The sequence below is a fragment of the Hemibagrus wyckioides genome, linkage group LG03, assembly GCF_019097595.1.
Source record: "Hemibagrus wyckioides isolate EC202008001 linkage group LG03, SWU_Hwy_1.0, whole genome shotgun sequence".
NCBI lineage: Eukaryota > Metazoa > Chordata > Actinopteri > Siluriformes > Bagridae > Hemibagrus > Hemibagrus wyckioides.
Window position 1 is genome coordinate 5,734,242 of NC_080712.1, and position 15,093 is coordinate 5,749,334.

The window sequence follows — 15,093 nt, forward strand, 5'->3', positions numbered from 1 at the left end:
TTCATGTGAAAAGGTAAGGTGAGATGAGGCCCTCTAACGGTTGCTTAACCAGGTTTTTTTTTTTCTTTCTTAGGAGAGAGAGTTCAGGTGCTCCAGGGACCAGGTGGCTTAGCTGATTCTCAATAAAGTCTATTTTTGGTATTAAAATTCAAAGACTCTGACAACTTCCTTGACAATGCCTGCATTCTCTACTATTGTATGGTTTGCATGGTGAACTTTGTGTGATGGGGGAAAAACAAAGATCTTCCTATGTTAGTTATCCCTGCCTTTCGGGCTTAGGTTAAAAATTTCAACCTAGTTGGCTAGGTAAAAAAAATACTGTAATGTATCAACCCTGAATATCTAATTACATGGCCATTAACCATTACTGTAGAGTGTGACATCACAACTGGGACTCAAACATTTTGACAAATGATTAATGTATTTGCAGATTTGCCTTTGCAAGTGTGCAGCAATGTCAGTTTGTTAATTTTTTATTTTCATTAAATGGAAAATATGAAACCACGAAAAATAATTAAGTAAGACAGTTTATTTGAATCATATTTACAGCCAGAAGAAATCACTTACACAGTGGTAAACTGTTAAGGCCCTGTTATATCGTGCCTTGAGAGTTAGCCACAGAGCAGGAAGGCCGAGACTGGAGTCTAAAATTAACCAACCTTCACAGACTGAACATGAGTATACATAAAATTCAGCCGCATGAATAATGAAACATGTACATATTCTATGGGTATATACTATGTGTTTGTAATAAACTGCTGATGCCTTTTAAAACATTCTTTATTCTGTAATGTAATTATTTAAATCTTTACAACACTTCCAACATTGTGATCAGCAATACATTTCGCTCTATTGTAAGTAAGCTGATGCTTTTTCACTTCACTGGATCGAGTAAAACTCTTCCCACAGTATGAGCACTTATACGGCTTCTCTCTTGTGTGAATGCGCTGGTGAGTTTTTAAAGCACTTGAATTTGTAAAATTCTTCCCACAGTATGAGCAATGATATGGCTTCTCTCCTGTGTGAATGCGCTCATGAGTTTTTAAAGCACTTGAATTTGTAAAACTCTTTCCACAGTGTGAGCACTGATATGGCCTTTCTCCTGTGTGAGTGCCCAGGTGAATATTTAAAGCATTTAACTGTTTAAAACACTTTCCACAGTGTGAGCACTGATACGGCTTTTCTCCTGTGTGAATGCGTTGGTGCGTTTTTAAAGCACTTGAATTTGTAAAACTCTTCCCACAGTGTGAGCAATGATATGGCTTCTCTCCGGTGTGAATGCGCTCATGAACCTTTAAATCATCTGTGTCTCTAAAGCCCTTTCCACAGTTTGAACAGCAATAGGGCTTTTCTCCTCTGTGAATACGTTCATGTTTTTTGAGATACCAACTGCAAACAAAACTCTTCCCACACTGTGAGCAGCGATACGGCTTCTCTCCTGTGTGAATGCGTTGGTGAACTTTTAAAGCATTTGAATGTGCAAAACTCTTCCCACACTCTGAGCAATGATATGGCTTCTGTCCTGTGTGAAGATGCTGGTGTGTCTTTAAGTTACTATGATGTGTAAACCTCTTTCCACATTGTGAACAGCAATATGGCTTTTCTCCAGTGTGAATGCGCATGTGTTGTTTGAGATTACTCAGGCTGACAAAACTCTTCCCACACTGTGAGCAGTAGTGAATTCGTCCCTTGCCCATTCTGCACAAATCCCTCTGTGGTGAGTTATAGTGTGAAGACAGCCAGATGATGATGTTTCACTCTGTAGCAGAATGGTAGAAAAAAACAACAATCTTAGATTATTAGGTGCTAAACAAGCATCATGTATCAAGTAACAAGTGCTTTATTCTTCAGTCACAGAAACAGAAAATTAAAAGAGGCAAATAAATAAATAAACAAGACAAAAACTCATGCTGAATAGATACAGCTTCTTTAAAAACAGAGCTCCAAACAAGTTATGGAAAAGAGTTGAAAGGTTATGTCTGGTTATTGATGAGTTGCATGGTTTCTGGCCATTTATTAGCTTGACATGTCTAATCTAACTTTGTTTCTTTTAGCAATACTATGTAATATATAATTATGTTTTCTTATAACAGTACCATCCAATAACTAAATATATGCTGCCAAACTAAGAATATGACCAGTCAAGACCATTCTTGCAAATATAGTAACATCATGCATATCATGAATATTAAAAAAAACAGCATTTTCTTAAAGTTATTTCAACATTAAACAGTTATTTATATTTATTGTAAATAAAGAATTCACCAGGAATGCATCCTAAAGTTAATTGTCGAATGCAAAGTCACAGTAATGTATTGAGTCTAAATTCAAAATGCATTAATTTTATTTTAAAAATAATTTATATATTTTTTTTATTTTTCCATTTTGAAGTGGTCTTTTTTTATAGCGCTGTAATTGCACAGCAAAGTCCAACAACAGGCCATTTCACAGCCATTAGCCAACTATTACCACCTCATCACCTGAGTCTGGGGTGCGGCTGGTGATCTAGAACCATCAGGTCTATTAAAGAGAGTGAGCATAGGGATCTAATATGTATCTCTAAATGTAAAAGATTCAGAGTAAAAATTCTGCTATGTAAATAGAGGAGGTTGATTAATAGTACTAGCTGTGACTGATATATTTGTTGTCTGAATAATCTTTGAAAATTAAGTTTAAATGTCACATTAGCCACATTTTGGTCCATTTATCAAACAAATTGGATGCCAACTTTTTTAAAGTATAAATAAAGAGAACTATCAATTTTGTTCTAAAAATACATTCCGGTTTCACTGCAAGTTAACCTCATTAAATAAATGTATAACTTGAAAGGCAAAATATAGTTATAATTTCAAAGACGGACCATTTTTTTCAGTGTATGCCAGTGGTCAATATGGGTCGCTGGGGTGCCACCCCCTTAAAGTTAGCCAGAGAAGATTGCTACTTCAACATGTTAACAATAATTATATATTTTAGTAACAAAATAAAATCATTTAGTTGTACTATTCCAATGTTAGTCATATGATCACTTATTTAAAAATCAAAACTCTATTTCGATCGTGTGTGTGTGCGCGCGCGCACCGGACAAACGAGTGCGTATGTAGGTCAGTAAAGTTTTGAAAAGCATGTGAGTTGATGCTGAGCTCGGCATTAGTGATCACTCAAAAGTTCACAAACGTTCCCGTAAAGTGAGTGAACTCTGAAAGCATAGAAAACAAATGTCTTATAAAACGAAATGTTTAGAAAGAGCAAAGCAACGAGAGTTTAATGCAGTCCGCTTTCAGCCGTACTACAATTCGCCTTTAAACAAAATCCGAACCGTTTAGCCGTCATATTACAAAATAACCTGGATATTGCCTGATAACACTGAGTATTAAGCCTTCACCTGCCCAGTCCAGATGTCTAGAAACATGCAAAATTAATATCTATTTCAGCTTTATTATTTTCTCTGCCGTCACGCGAATGTTTCCCTCTCCCGTCTCATACTTCCTGTCTTCGTGCGTAGCGCCTGCCCTAGTGATGTGTCGTTTTGAACGAATCCTTCACATGACTCGGGAACAACGAGTCGACTCAGAGAGCGATTCGTTCATTTTGTATTGACCGCGCATGCGCAACATCCTATCGGTTCTGCGCGGGAAACCTAGATTAGGTCATCTTTCGAGTCGTTCGTTCATCACGTGACAGCCCCATAGGCTTCGGCTATGCAGTCTGTACCGGAAACAGTTCTGTTCTTATTCCTGTCAGTCTTGTTTTACTGTTCAATATTAAATAATGGGAAAATATAAAATATTGGGAAATATTCATTAATTAATTTGCCCTTTCTCTGCATTTGACTGTCTATAAACAAATATTACTTAATAAAATAAGCCTACAAACCTAAGCCTAAAACCTAAACTAAGCCTACAAACACAAAGTACCTATTGATTTTTACCCTAGTTTTGATTTTGGTATAATTGATTTTCTTATGCAGACTGGAGATATTGGTCTAACATTTGTATAAAAATATATGTCATAAAGGACACAGTGGCATAACATAAAAGCAAATAACAGTATGGATTTTAATAATTAATCTAATCACTAGATTAGAATCCACTGTAAACAAGAATCTTTTTATTACCACATTCAGTGTTATGGAAAAAGACCATCATGAGAGAAATTCACAATTTTATAAACTGTAAGAAATACAAACGCAACAATTTGATGCCAGAAACCCATCATGTAACTGCAAGAGTTAAAAAAAAAAAACTATGCATCTGTTTGTAAGGAAGGTTGGGAATTATTAATTAATTTCTGTATCCAACACTGCTGTCAAAAAGAACAAATGACTCGGACCCGAAGACTTAGGAGATGAACTAATCACTTCTGTTTCCGGTACAGACTGCACAGCTTAAGCCTGTGAGGCTGTCATGTTATGTCATGTCATGAGGCTGACTTTCCTACAATTTGGCCTTGGTTGATTTATAATTTCGTCTTATTCTAAATGTGATCAACTTTTGCGTAAGCAGATGTCACGTAACATTTAAATTCTGCTGAAATGACTCGAAAAAAGATTAGTTTATTTTGCTGAATGAGATTCAAAAATCCAAGTCACTAAAATGATCCGAAGTTCCCATCACTAGCTTACTGAAGGCAAAGATATCCTTTTATGGTCTTGCTGGCATGCTCTGCTTCGTCACATGACCAACATATGTAATGTTTAAAACTTAACGTAATATGTAATGTTTTAAAATGAAACACAATACAAATTTCATCAATTTGTTCACATATTTGAACAATTGAAAGAATTGTCAATTCAAATACTGTATTCATTTAAATTCTAATGCATTACTTATTTATTTAAAGAAAGGAAACTTACCAAGTTGAAATGATCTTTTTTAAATCCCAGTAATATTACAGCAGTCTTCTCAGTGAGGAGCTCAACCAAAATGACAGTGTCTCCTTTAAGTACATATGAGGCCATTTCATAGTCGTTAGCCAGCTATTAGCATCTCATCATCTGTGTCTGGGGTGTGGCAGGTGAACATCTAGAACCACTGGGTCAATTAAAGATATGCAAAGTGACCGGATGTATTGTTCCCATATCAGGGTATAAAGAGCAAAATAATTCTATTATATCTAAATGTATAAGATTAATTTTAAAAAATTTGCTTCCTCATATCTCATATTTTATGAAATTAAGTAGGATTATAAAAGGACAACCCTAAAGTAAGCCTAAATACAGTCTAAATAAAGTAAGACTAAAGTACAACCAAATACAACTGAGAATACAACTGATCTTCCACATTGATAACAAACTGAAACCAAAACTAGCATAACTAGAACATTATATGTGACTATCTAAAATGTACTTCTAAATTCATCACTTGTAAATTAATTTCTTTGAAGCTTTCATCACTTTTTACTAAGTGTCATTAAGATTTTAAAAAGTAATGCTTTTTGTTTTACAGATGCAGTCCCAATCAAAAACATTTGTGTCTGTGTTTTTTATGTTAAATAATCAAGTGTTAGATTTTTCTTTTCTCTCTCTCTTTTTTTTAAAGTCATATTCTTGGTTTTTTTAAAGCTGAGAACACACGCTAACACACACACACCTTGTAGGTAACTGGAGAACCCAAAGGAAACCTAAAGATATTTAAGAACACTCACAAAATCCCTAGATCAGGGATGAACCAGAGGGCTTGAATAAGTGAAACTACATGCTGCAAACCTGCTATGTAGTGTCATGTTTATTTTAAGTTTATTTTATGTTTATTTTAATCACATTTACATCAGAAAGAAATGTACAGAGGCACTCTTGCCTGACCTAATCATCAATATAACCCAACAATACATTGCAATACTCAATACCACAAAAACCTAGGGCAGTTAAATAGCCTGGAAGTGTTTTTAAATCTTAAATAAAAAGTTGCTCTGCAAGGTGACCAAAGTCAGATTATCTTGATTAGGAAATTCTGGAAATTATGTCAGGCTGTTAGGATGTCAAACATATAAACCAAATTTGCCCTAAAGTAAAACACTGTAGACATGTTTTCAAAGAGCTTTTGATTCAGTTTCAGGTAAACATGTCATTGTTCAGGTAAACATACAGCTCCCTCAAAAACAGAGCTCCCAAAAAGAAACAACTTTTACACTCATACAGATGTAATTGAGTTGACCTCAGTACATATGATTAGAATGTTACTTAAGCAGAGATTGTATGTTTTTAAGGTTTATTTTTTTAATTTACTTAGTTCAATTTCCCAAATTGTTGTCTCATTAAGTGATAGAGAAGACATTTCAGCTTGTATTGACTATAACTAGAGCCCTTGGTTAAAAAAAAAAAAAAGTTTATTTAGTGTCTGGCCATTTAGTGGCTCAACAGGTCCTTATCTAACTTTCTAACGGGTTGGTCATGTAACAAAGCAAAGCACGCCTGCAAGACCATTAAAGGGCATCTATAACACCCACTCAGAAAGCACAATAGGCGGCAGTAAGATGGTTTCTGGACCTGTGGGTTGGTATATCAGATCACGACGGTAGATAAGTCACCGTGAAAATGAATCGAGTGAAGAACAGCACCCACCTAGCTTGGCATGGGTTGAGTCATTTGGCGTGCTTTATGTAATCAAGATTTTTGTGGTCTGTGATGAAATGGGTGCCAGGCCTGCTCCAGTTAATGTTGCCATTCCTCCAGTGATTCCTTTATGGATAAAGATTCTCTGGTGCTGATGTCATAGTTTGGCTCTGTGGGCATTAACGTCCTGGAATAGAATGCACTGGGGTGAAACTTTCCAGGTTCAACGTGGCGTTGAGAAATCACCACCCCGATCCCACAACTGGTAGTTGTTTACCTTCTACTATGAAGGGTAATTTGGGGCCAGGATGTTACAGAATAGGTGCTGTGGTGAAGCAGGTTTGCCTTCAGTTTGTTGAATGCTGCTTTAGAACCTTCAGTACAATGGATTTTCTTTGGGCTTCCCTGCAGGAGGGAGGTGATGGGTATGGCTACCAGACTGTAGTTCCCAATGAAATGGCGTAGAAATTAGCAAACCCCAGGAAGTGCTGAAGTTCCTTAACGTTCTTGAGTAGAGGCCACTCCTCACTGCCTTGACCTTGCTTTGATCCATCTCTATTCCACCTTGTGAAATTACATAGCTGAGAAATGTGATGATATCCCTGTGGAACTCACACTTTCTGCTTTGACATACAGTTGATGATGAGCGAGGCATGAGCGGACCAAGGGTACATGGAGAATGTGTTCTTACATGGTAGCAGAGTAAATCAGGATATCGTCAATGTAGATTTAGCATGTAGGTTGTGGTTAAGCATGTCTTTGACGATCTTATTGATGAAAGATTGGAAGACAGCTGAAACATTGGTTAATCCGTTTGACATCATTAAATACTCTTAGTGCCCCAGGGTGGTGTAAAAGGCCATTTCCATTTGTCTCCCTCCGTTGTCTTCCCGTGGTGGGTGGAAATCTAGTCCATAGTGGCTGACTGGCTGGGAAGCTCTGCTAATCAGTTGCTGATACATGAGGTTGTCCAAACGAATGGCCATGGTAATGTATTGGGCTAGCAATGTCTCTGTGTCATGGTAGACCCTCATAAAAAATCACCTGAAAGGAAGTGTCATTCCAACCACATTGAGCAGCTAGTGTACGAAATCTTACTGCATAATCAGCCACCATATTGTTCCCCTGGCATAGTTGCAGCAGCTGCACAGACACATCCCTACCACCCGTTGGATATTGAAACACTTTCGTTATGAGACTGACAAAATATGAAAATAAAAACCAAACCTGAGGATCGCTGTCCCATACAGCAGATGCCCAGTCCAGTGCTTTTCCTGTGAGAAGGGACAGAGAAATGCACAATTAGTGTTCTCTTCATGGTACATATCCAGTTGTTGGGAAATATATTGCACTGACACAGGAACCTTGGCAGAGCTCCACGAATTTCTCCGCTATAGTGTCAGGAACAGCCAGGCCTAGAGAGGGTGAAATTCTGAAGCCTGCTTCTTCGTGTGTGTGTGTGTCTCATTCCTGTTGTGTCAGGAGGTCTGGGTTCGTGCCCCGCACGGTGCGCAAACTGTGACAGAATCACCGACATTCTTCGAGACCTAGTGGGATTTCCAGCTTGTTCCTGCCTACAATGAGGTATTGCAGTCCATGACCCCGGATCCCAGGTGGATGACGTCCGACAGACCACCTGCCCTGGAAAAGCTTGAGCAGGTGGTCCCCCTTCCTGTTTCCCCAGTGTGGTGCCTCCATCCTGGTCGAGGACATTGCTCTGTGGAGGGCGCTTCCCCCCTTTCTCATTTACGTGTCGGATGTTGCAATATCCCCAGGACCTGGGGCACCGCCGTGGACTGCGTTTATGAACTTCATCATGCCTTGTACCTCCCCTCTATATGAACTACATCTTTTGCTGATCCCTGGAGCGCTGTGGTAGCTTGCTGGAGGTGCTTCAGGAGCCTCGTCTTAGAGGGGGGGTTATGTCAGGAACAGCTGGACAGATCCCTGCCAGGCCCGGAGAGGGCGATGGCAGGTGAAATTCTGAAGCCTGCTTCTTCGTGTGTGTTGTCATGCCCTGTCCGTTGTTCTCATTCCTGTTGTGTCACCTGTATCCCATTAGCACTAATGTCTATCCCTATGAATGGAGATCCTTGTGTTCATGTCTTTATCTGTGATTGTTAAGTATGCTGTGGTTTTGTGTCAGGTTTTTTTTTGGCATGTCCAGGTTATGGTTTAGGTTTTGTTTCTTGTTTTGTTTTATACCACACAATGTCTAGTGTTACATTAGTTGTCTTCTGTCCTGTGTTTATGTAATAAAAGCAGCGCTTCGCTGTATCCTGTGTCTGGGTCTCCTTTCATGGCATGTTTTATTAAAGAAAGTAAACAATCCAAATCGTAATCCGAAAGTCAAGTCAAAGAATGTAGCAAAAACCAAACCAAATAGACAAAACACTAAGACAAACAAATCTGAAAACCACAAAGACGTTGGTAAGTTGGCGTGCATGTGGCTTAAATTTACGTAGAAACCCGGAAGCAGATGATCTATCTATCTATCTATCTATCTATCTATCTATCTATCTATCTATCTATCTATCTATCTATCTATCTATCTATCTATCTATCTATCTATCTATCTATCTATCTATCTATCTATGTATTACATGCTGAGAGATGATTGTATTGAATGCTGAAATGAAGTCTTTATTTAACATTCATATGTATATGTCCTTATTGTCCAGGTGGGTGAGGGGCATGTGAAGGGTTGTGGTGATGGCATCATCCATGGAGTGGTTTGGATGATACGTAAACTGCATGAGGTCCAGTGAGGGTGGTAGCTGGATCTTAATGTTCCTCATGACAAGCCTCTCGACGCATTTCATCACAATGTGTGTAAGTGCAATGGGATGGTAGGTATTGAGGCAGGAAACCACAGACTTCTTTGGCATAGGAACAACGGTGGTGCTCATGGAAATGTTGAAGATATCATTGAGGACATCCACTAGCTGTTCTGCACATTCCCTGAGCACTCTGCCAGGAATGTTGTCTGGTCCAGCAGACTTCCGTGGGTTAACTCATGTCAGCTGTGGAAAGACAGACCACCTGATCGTTGGGAGTAGGGATGGTCTACCTTGCCGCTATGTTGTTTTGTACCTCAAACCGAGCGTAGAAGTTGTTCAGTGCATCTGGGAGAGAGGCATCACTGTCACAGGCAGGTGATGTTGTCTTGTAGTTCATGATTGCCTATATGGTCTGGCACATGCACCACTGTCCTGAAAGTGGCAGTGGATTCTCTTTGTGTGTGCGTGCTTCACATCTCTGATGCCTCTGGACAGTTTGGTCCTTGCTATTTTTAAGGCCGTCTTATCCTCTGGCCTGACAGGAAGAGTCTCTGGTCTTCAGCAGCGCATGCACCACAGTGGCTTCTGGTTGGAGTGTGTGGTGAGGGTCTTGGGGCTGGTCACATCATCAATGCATTCACCAATGTAGCTGGTCACTGATGCCATGTACTACTCTGAATTGATAGAGTAACCATTGGTTACATGTGCAAAACAGTCCTGAAGAGCAGAGGTGGCTCCAGCTGGCCAGGTTTTTACCTGTTGCAGAACTAGTTTAAAGTGTCTGACGAGCGGTCTGCAGGCTGAATGGGAGACTGGCTGCGGTGGCTGGCATTGTAAACTCTTTACCTCTCAACTTGCGGTGAGTCCGTTCAGCAGCTTTGAAAAAGAGTACATCGGATTCCATGGAGCAGCATGGAAACAATTGTCAGAGAGGAATTTTTGACACTCCAGAGCCTATGATTTGTGTGCTGCACTTTTTCTTTGCAAATTCATCAACTTGCAGTGAGTCTGTTCATCAATATTGAAAGAGAGCACCTTAAGCCTGAATCCCTTGCCCAGTCGAGCATCCCGCCGACTCCCGCCGCAGTTGTACACTTTTAGGTTCTGCACTTTCTCTGTGGAAGTAAATGGTCTTGCAGTCAGTCTGTTAATCAGCTTTGAAAATGAGCACCTCGGATTCCTTGGAGCAGCATGGAACCCATCCCCAAGCCTTGTCCGAGCAGAATTGTTGATGCTCCAGAGCCTATGCTCGTATGCCTAAACCAATTCCTCAAAACCGGACTGTGCATTGGCCGGGAAGCGAACCCGGGAAAGCGAATTCTACCACTGAACCACCAATGCTTACATGCTTGGCACAGGAGCACCCCCGGCTGTGGTGGCCGGCATTTTTACCGCTCGCTCTCGAGCTACTACTGTCGTCACCTGTTTACCTTTTCCTGCGGCACCAGAAATTTGCCCAATCTAATGTTACTCATGTCTAATAGCTCAGAAAGCAGCTGCGCCTGTCACCGTTTGCCCAACCAATGATTACATGCCGGGCTCAGGAGCGCCCCGGCTGCGGTGTCTGGCATTTTTACCGCTCCCTCTCAAGCTACTTCTGTCATCACCTGTTTACCTTTTCCTGTGGCGCTAGATATTTGCCCAACCTAACGTTACTCATGTCATGGTTTGTATGCTCTTGTGTTCTGCACTTTCCCCTTGGAAATCAACATTTTTGCAGTCAGTCTGCAGCAGCATGGAACCTATCCCCAAGCGGGATTGGTGACGCGCCTCTGCTAGTATAGCTAGACCAATGCCTCAAAAGCTGGTCGTGCATTGGCCGGGAATCGAACCCGAGCCTCCCGCGTGGCAGGCGAGAATTCTACCACTGAACCACCAATGCTTAACTACCAGGCTCAGGAGCACCTGCGGCTGCGGTGGCCGGCATATTTACTGCTCCCTCTCGAATTACTTCTGTCGTCGCCTGTTTACCTTTTCCTGCGGCGCCAGAAATTTGCCCTACCTAATGTTACTCATGTCTAATAGCTCAGAAAGCAGCCACGCCTGTCTGCCATCTATGCAACTCCTACCCTCAACTTGACCCCTTTTGTCCTTTTTTTGGTCTGGTTGAGCTACAATGACTGTTCAGCCATGTGATCAGAGTTCAACTTCATGTGCTGCGCTTCTTCTTTGCCAATTTGTCAACTTGCATTGAGTCTGTTCATCAATATTGAAAGAGAGCACCTTAAGCCTGAATCCCTTGCGCAGTCGAGCATCCCGCCGGCTCCCGCCGCAGTTTGTACGCTTTCAGATTCTGCACTTTCTCTGTGGAAATAAATGGTCTTGCAGTCAGTCTGTTAATCAGCTTTGAAAAGGAGCACCTCAGATTCCTTGGAGCAGCATGGAACCCATCCCCAAGTGGAATTGTTGATGCTCCAGAGCCTATGCTCGAATGCCTAAACCAATTCCGCAAAACCCGGCTGTGCATTGGCCGGGAATCGAACCCGGGCCTCCCGCGTGGCAGGCGAGAATTCTACCACTGAAACACCAATGCTTACATGCCTAGCTCAGGAGCGCCCCCGGCTGCGGTGGCCGACATTTTTAGCGCTCCATCTCAAGCTTCTTCTGTCGTCACCTGTTTACCTTTTCCTGCTGCGCCAGAAATTTGCCCAATGAAACGGTGCTCATGTCTAAGATTTAAGAATGCAACCGAGCCTGTCCGCCATTTTTACACCTGTTCGGCCTGTCTTCTACTGAGCCCTTTGTCCTTTTTTAGTTTCGCTTGAGCTGTGATTACTGTTCAGCCATTGGATCAGAGTTCAGCTTCGTGTGTTGCACTTTTTCTTTGTAAATTTGTCAACTTGCAGTGAGTCTGTTCATCAAATTTGAAAGAAAGCACATTAAGCGCAAGTCCCTTGCATAGTCGAGCGGCACTGAGTCCCACCACAGTGTGTACGCCTTTGTGCTCTGCACTTTCTCTTTGGAACAGTATGGTCTTCCAACCAGTCTGTCACTCAGCTTTGAAAAAGAGCTCCTCAGATTCCTTGGAGCAGTGTGGAACTGCTCCAGAAGCCCTGTCTGAGCGGAAATGGTGACGCTCTTAAGATGCTCTTCGGGTGAAGCCTGTTGCCACAAAAGTAGGCCGCGTGTTTTATGTTTGTTTTTCCTGTCTTCCACGTGAACCCTTTGTACTTTTTTCTGTTTTGGTTGAGCTGTGATTACTGTTCAGACGTTCAGACAGAGTTCACCTTTGTGTGCTGTGCTTTTTCTTTGCAAATTCATCAACTTGTGGTGAGTCTGTTCATCAGATTTGAAAGATATAACCTTAAGCCTGAATCCTTTGTGCAGTCGAGGATCCTGTTGACTCCCGCCGTGGTTTGTATGCTCTTGTGTTCTGCGCTTTCCCTATGGAAATCAACATTTTTGCAGTCAGTCTGCAGCAGCATGGAACCTATCCCCAAGCGGGATTGGTGACGCTCCTCTGCTCGTATAGCTAGACCAATGCCTCAAAAGGCTGGTCGTGCATTGGCCGGGAATCGAACCCGGGCCTCCCGCGTGGCAGGCGAGAATTCTACCACTGAACCACCAATGCTTACCCACCAGGCTCAGGAGCACCTGCAGCTGCGGTGGCTGGCATTTTTACTGGTCCCTCTCGAGCTACTTCTGTCGTCACCTGTTTACCTTTTCCTGCTGCGCCAGAAATTTGCCCAACCTAACATTACTCATGTCTAATAGCTCAGAAAGCAGCCACGCCTGTCTGCCATCTATGCAACTCCTACCCTCAACATGACCCCTTTTGTCCTTTTTTTGGTCTGGTTGAGCTACAATGACTGTTCAGCAATGTGATCAGAGTTCAACTTCATGTGCTGCGCTTCTTCTTTGCCAATTTGTCAACTTGCATTGAGTCTGTTCATCAATATTGAAAGAGAGCACCTTAAGCCTGAATCCCTTGCGCAGTCGAGCATCCCGCCGGCTCCCGCCACAGTTTGTACGCTTTCAGATTCTGCACTTTCTCTGTGGAAATAAATGGTCTTGCAGTCAGTCTGTTAATCAGCTTTGAAAAGGAGCACCTCAGATTCCTTGGAGCAGCATGGAACCCATCCCCAGGCGGAATTGTTGATGCTCCAGAGCCTATGCGCGAATGCCTAAACCAATTCCGCAAAACCTGGCTGTGCATTGGCCAGGAATCGAACGCAGGCCTCCCGCGTGGTAGGCAAGAATTCTACCACTGAACCACCAATGCTTAACTACCAGGCTCCGGAGCACCTGCGGCTGCGGTGGCCGGCATATTTACTGCTCCCTCTCGAATTACTTCTGTCGTCGCCTGTTTACCTTTTCCTGCGGCGCCAGAAATTTGCCCTACCTAATGTTACTCATGTCTAATAGCTCAGAAAGCAGCCACGCCTGTCTGCCATCTATGCAACTCCTACCCTCAACTTGACCCCTTTTGTCCTTTTTTTGGTCTGGTTGAGCTACAATGACTGTTCAGCCATGTGATCAGAGTTCAACTTCATGTGCTGCGCTCCAGAGCCTATGCGCGAATGCCTAAACCAATTCCGCAAAACCTGGCTGTGCATTGGCCGGGAATCGAACCCGGGCCTCCCGCGTGGCAGGCGAGAATTCTACCACTGAAACACCAATGCTTACATGCCTAGCTCAGGAGCGCCCCCGGCTGCGGTGGCCGACATTTTTAGCGCTCCATCTCAAGCTTCTTCTGTCGTCACCTGTTTACCTTTTCCTGCTGCGCCAGAAATTTGCCCAATGAAACGGTGCTCATGTCTAAGATTTAAGAATGCAACCGAGCCTGTCCGCCATTTTTACACCTGTTCGGCCTGTCTTCTACTGAGCCCTTTGTCCTTTTTTAGTTTCGCTTGAGCTGTGATTACTGTTCAGCCATTGGATCAGAGTTCCCCTTCGTGTGATGCACATTTTCTTTGTAAATTTGTCAACTTGCAGTGAGTCTGTTCATCAAATTTGAAAGAAAGCACATTAAGCGCAAGTCCCTGTAGACATGTTTTCAAAGAGCTTTTGATTCAGTTTCAGGTAAACATACAGCTCCCTCAAAAACAGAGCTCCCAAAAAGAAACAACTTTTACACTCATACAGATGTAATTGAGTTGACCTCAGTACATATGATTAGAATGTTACTTAAGCAGAGATTGTACGTTTTTAAGGTTTATTTTTTTATTTTACTTAGTTCAATTTCCCAAATTGTTGTCTCATTAAGTGATAGAGAAGACATTTCAGCTTGTATTGACTATAACTAGAGCCCTTGGTAAAAAAAAATGAAAAAAATGTTTATTTAGTGTCTGGCCATTTAGTGGCTCAACAGGTCCTTATCTAACTTTCTAACGGGTTGGTCATGTAACAAAGCAAAGCACGCCTGCAAGACCATTAAAGGGCATCTATAACACCCACTCAGCAAGCACAATTGGCGGCAGTAAGATGGTTTCTGGACCTGTGGGTTGGTATATCAGATCACGACGGTAGATAAGTCACCGTGAAAATGAATCGAGTGAAGAACAGCACCCACCTAGCTTGGCATGGGTTGAGTCATTTGGCGTGCTTTATGTAATCAAGATTTTTGTGGTCTGTGATGAAATGGGTGCCAGGCCTGCTCCAGTTAATGTTGCCATTCCTCCAGTGATTCCTTTATGGATAAAGATTCTCTGGTGCTGATGTCATAGTTTGGCTCTGTGGGCATTAACGTCCTGGAATAGAATGCACTGGGGTGAAACTTTCCAGGTTCAACGTGGCGTTGAGAAATCACCACCCCGATCCCAC

The 15,093-nt window shown here is 42.0% G+C and overlaps 1 protein-coding gene and 5 non-coding genes across 6 annotated transcripts; all 6 read right to left on the reverse strand.

Moving 5' to 3' along the window:
- Window positions 1–516: 516 nt before the first annotated feature.
- Window positions 517–3,526, reverse strand: LOC131351419 (zinc finger protein 239-like). The gene is made up of 2 exons (XM_058386864.1): window positions 3,383–3,526; window positions 517–1,759 (listed from the first exon to the last, which is right to left on the reverse strand). The coding sequence occupies exon 2, from the start codon at window positions 1,695–1,697 to the stop codon at window positions 801–803; it is 897 nt and encodes a 298-aa protein (XP_058242847.1). The 5' UTR covers window positions 1,698–1,759; window positions 3,383–3,526; the 3' UTR covers window positions 517–800.
- Window positions 3,527–11,141: 7,615 nt separating this feature from the next.
- On the reverse strand, window positions 11,142–11,212 carry trnag-gcc (transfer RNA glycine (anticodon GCC)). Its single transcript has one exon. It is a non-coding gene; the product is annotated as a tRNA-Gly (tRNA).
- Window positions 11,213–11,792: 580 nt separating this feature from the next.
- On the reverse strand, window positions 11,793–11,863 carry trnag-gcc (transfer RNA glycine (anticodon GCC)). Its single transcript has one exon. It is a non-coding gene; the product is annotated as a tRNA-Gly (tRNA).
- A 967-nt stretch (window positions 11,864–12,830) lies between these two features.
- Window positions 12,831–12,901, reverse strand: trnag-gcc (transfer RNA glycine (anticodon GCC)). The gene has a single exon. It is a non-coding gene; the product is annotated as a tRNA-Gly (tRNA).
- A 580-nt stretch (window positions 12,902–13,481) lies between these two features.
- Window positions 13,482–13,552, reverse strand: trnag-acc (transfer RNA glycine (anticodon ACC)). The gene has a single exon. It is a non-coding gene; the product is annotated as a tRNA-Gly (tRNA).
- A 329-nt stretch (window positions 13,553–13,881) lies between these two features.
- Window positions 13,882–13,952, reverse strand: trnag-gcc (transfer RNA glycine (anticodon GCC)). Its single transcript has one exon. It is a non-coding gene; the product is annotated as a tRNA-Gly (tRNA).
- Between the last annotated feature and the right edge of the window lie 1,141 nt (window positions 13,953–15,093).

What these genes read in the sequence shown, in the direction of transcription:
- LOC131351419 (XM_058386864.1), bottom strand. Translation starts at nt 1,697, where the DNA reads ATGGGCAAGGGACGAATTCACTACTGCTCACAGTGTGGGAAGAGTTTT.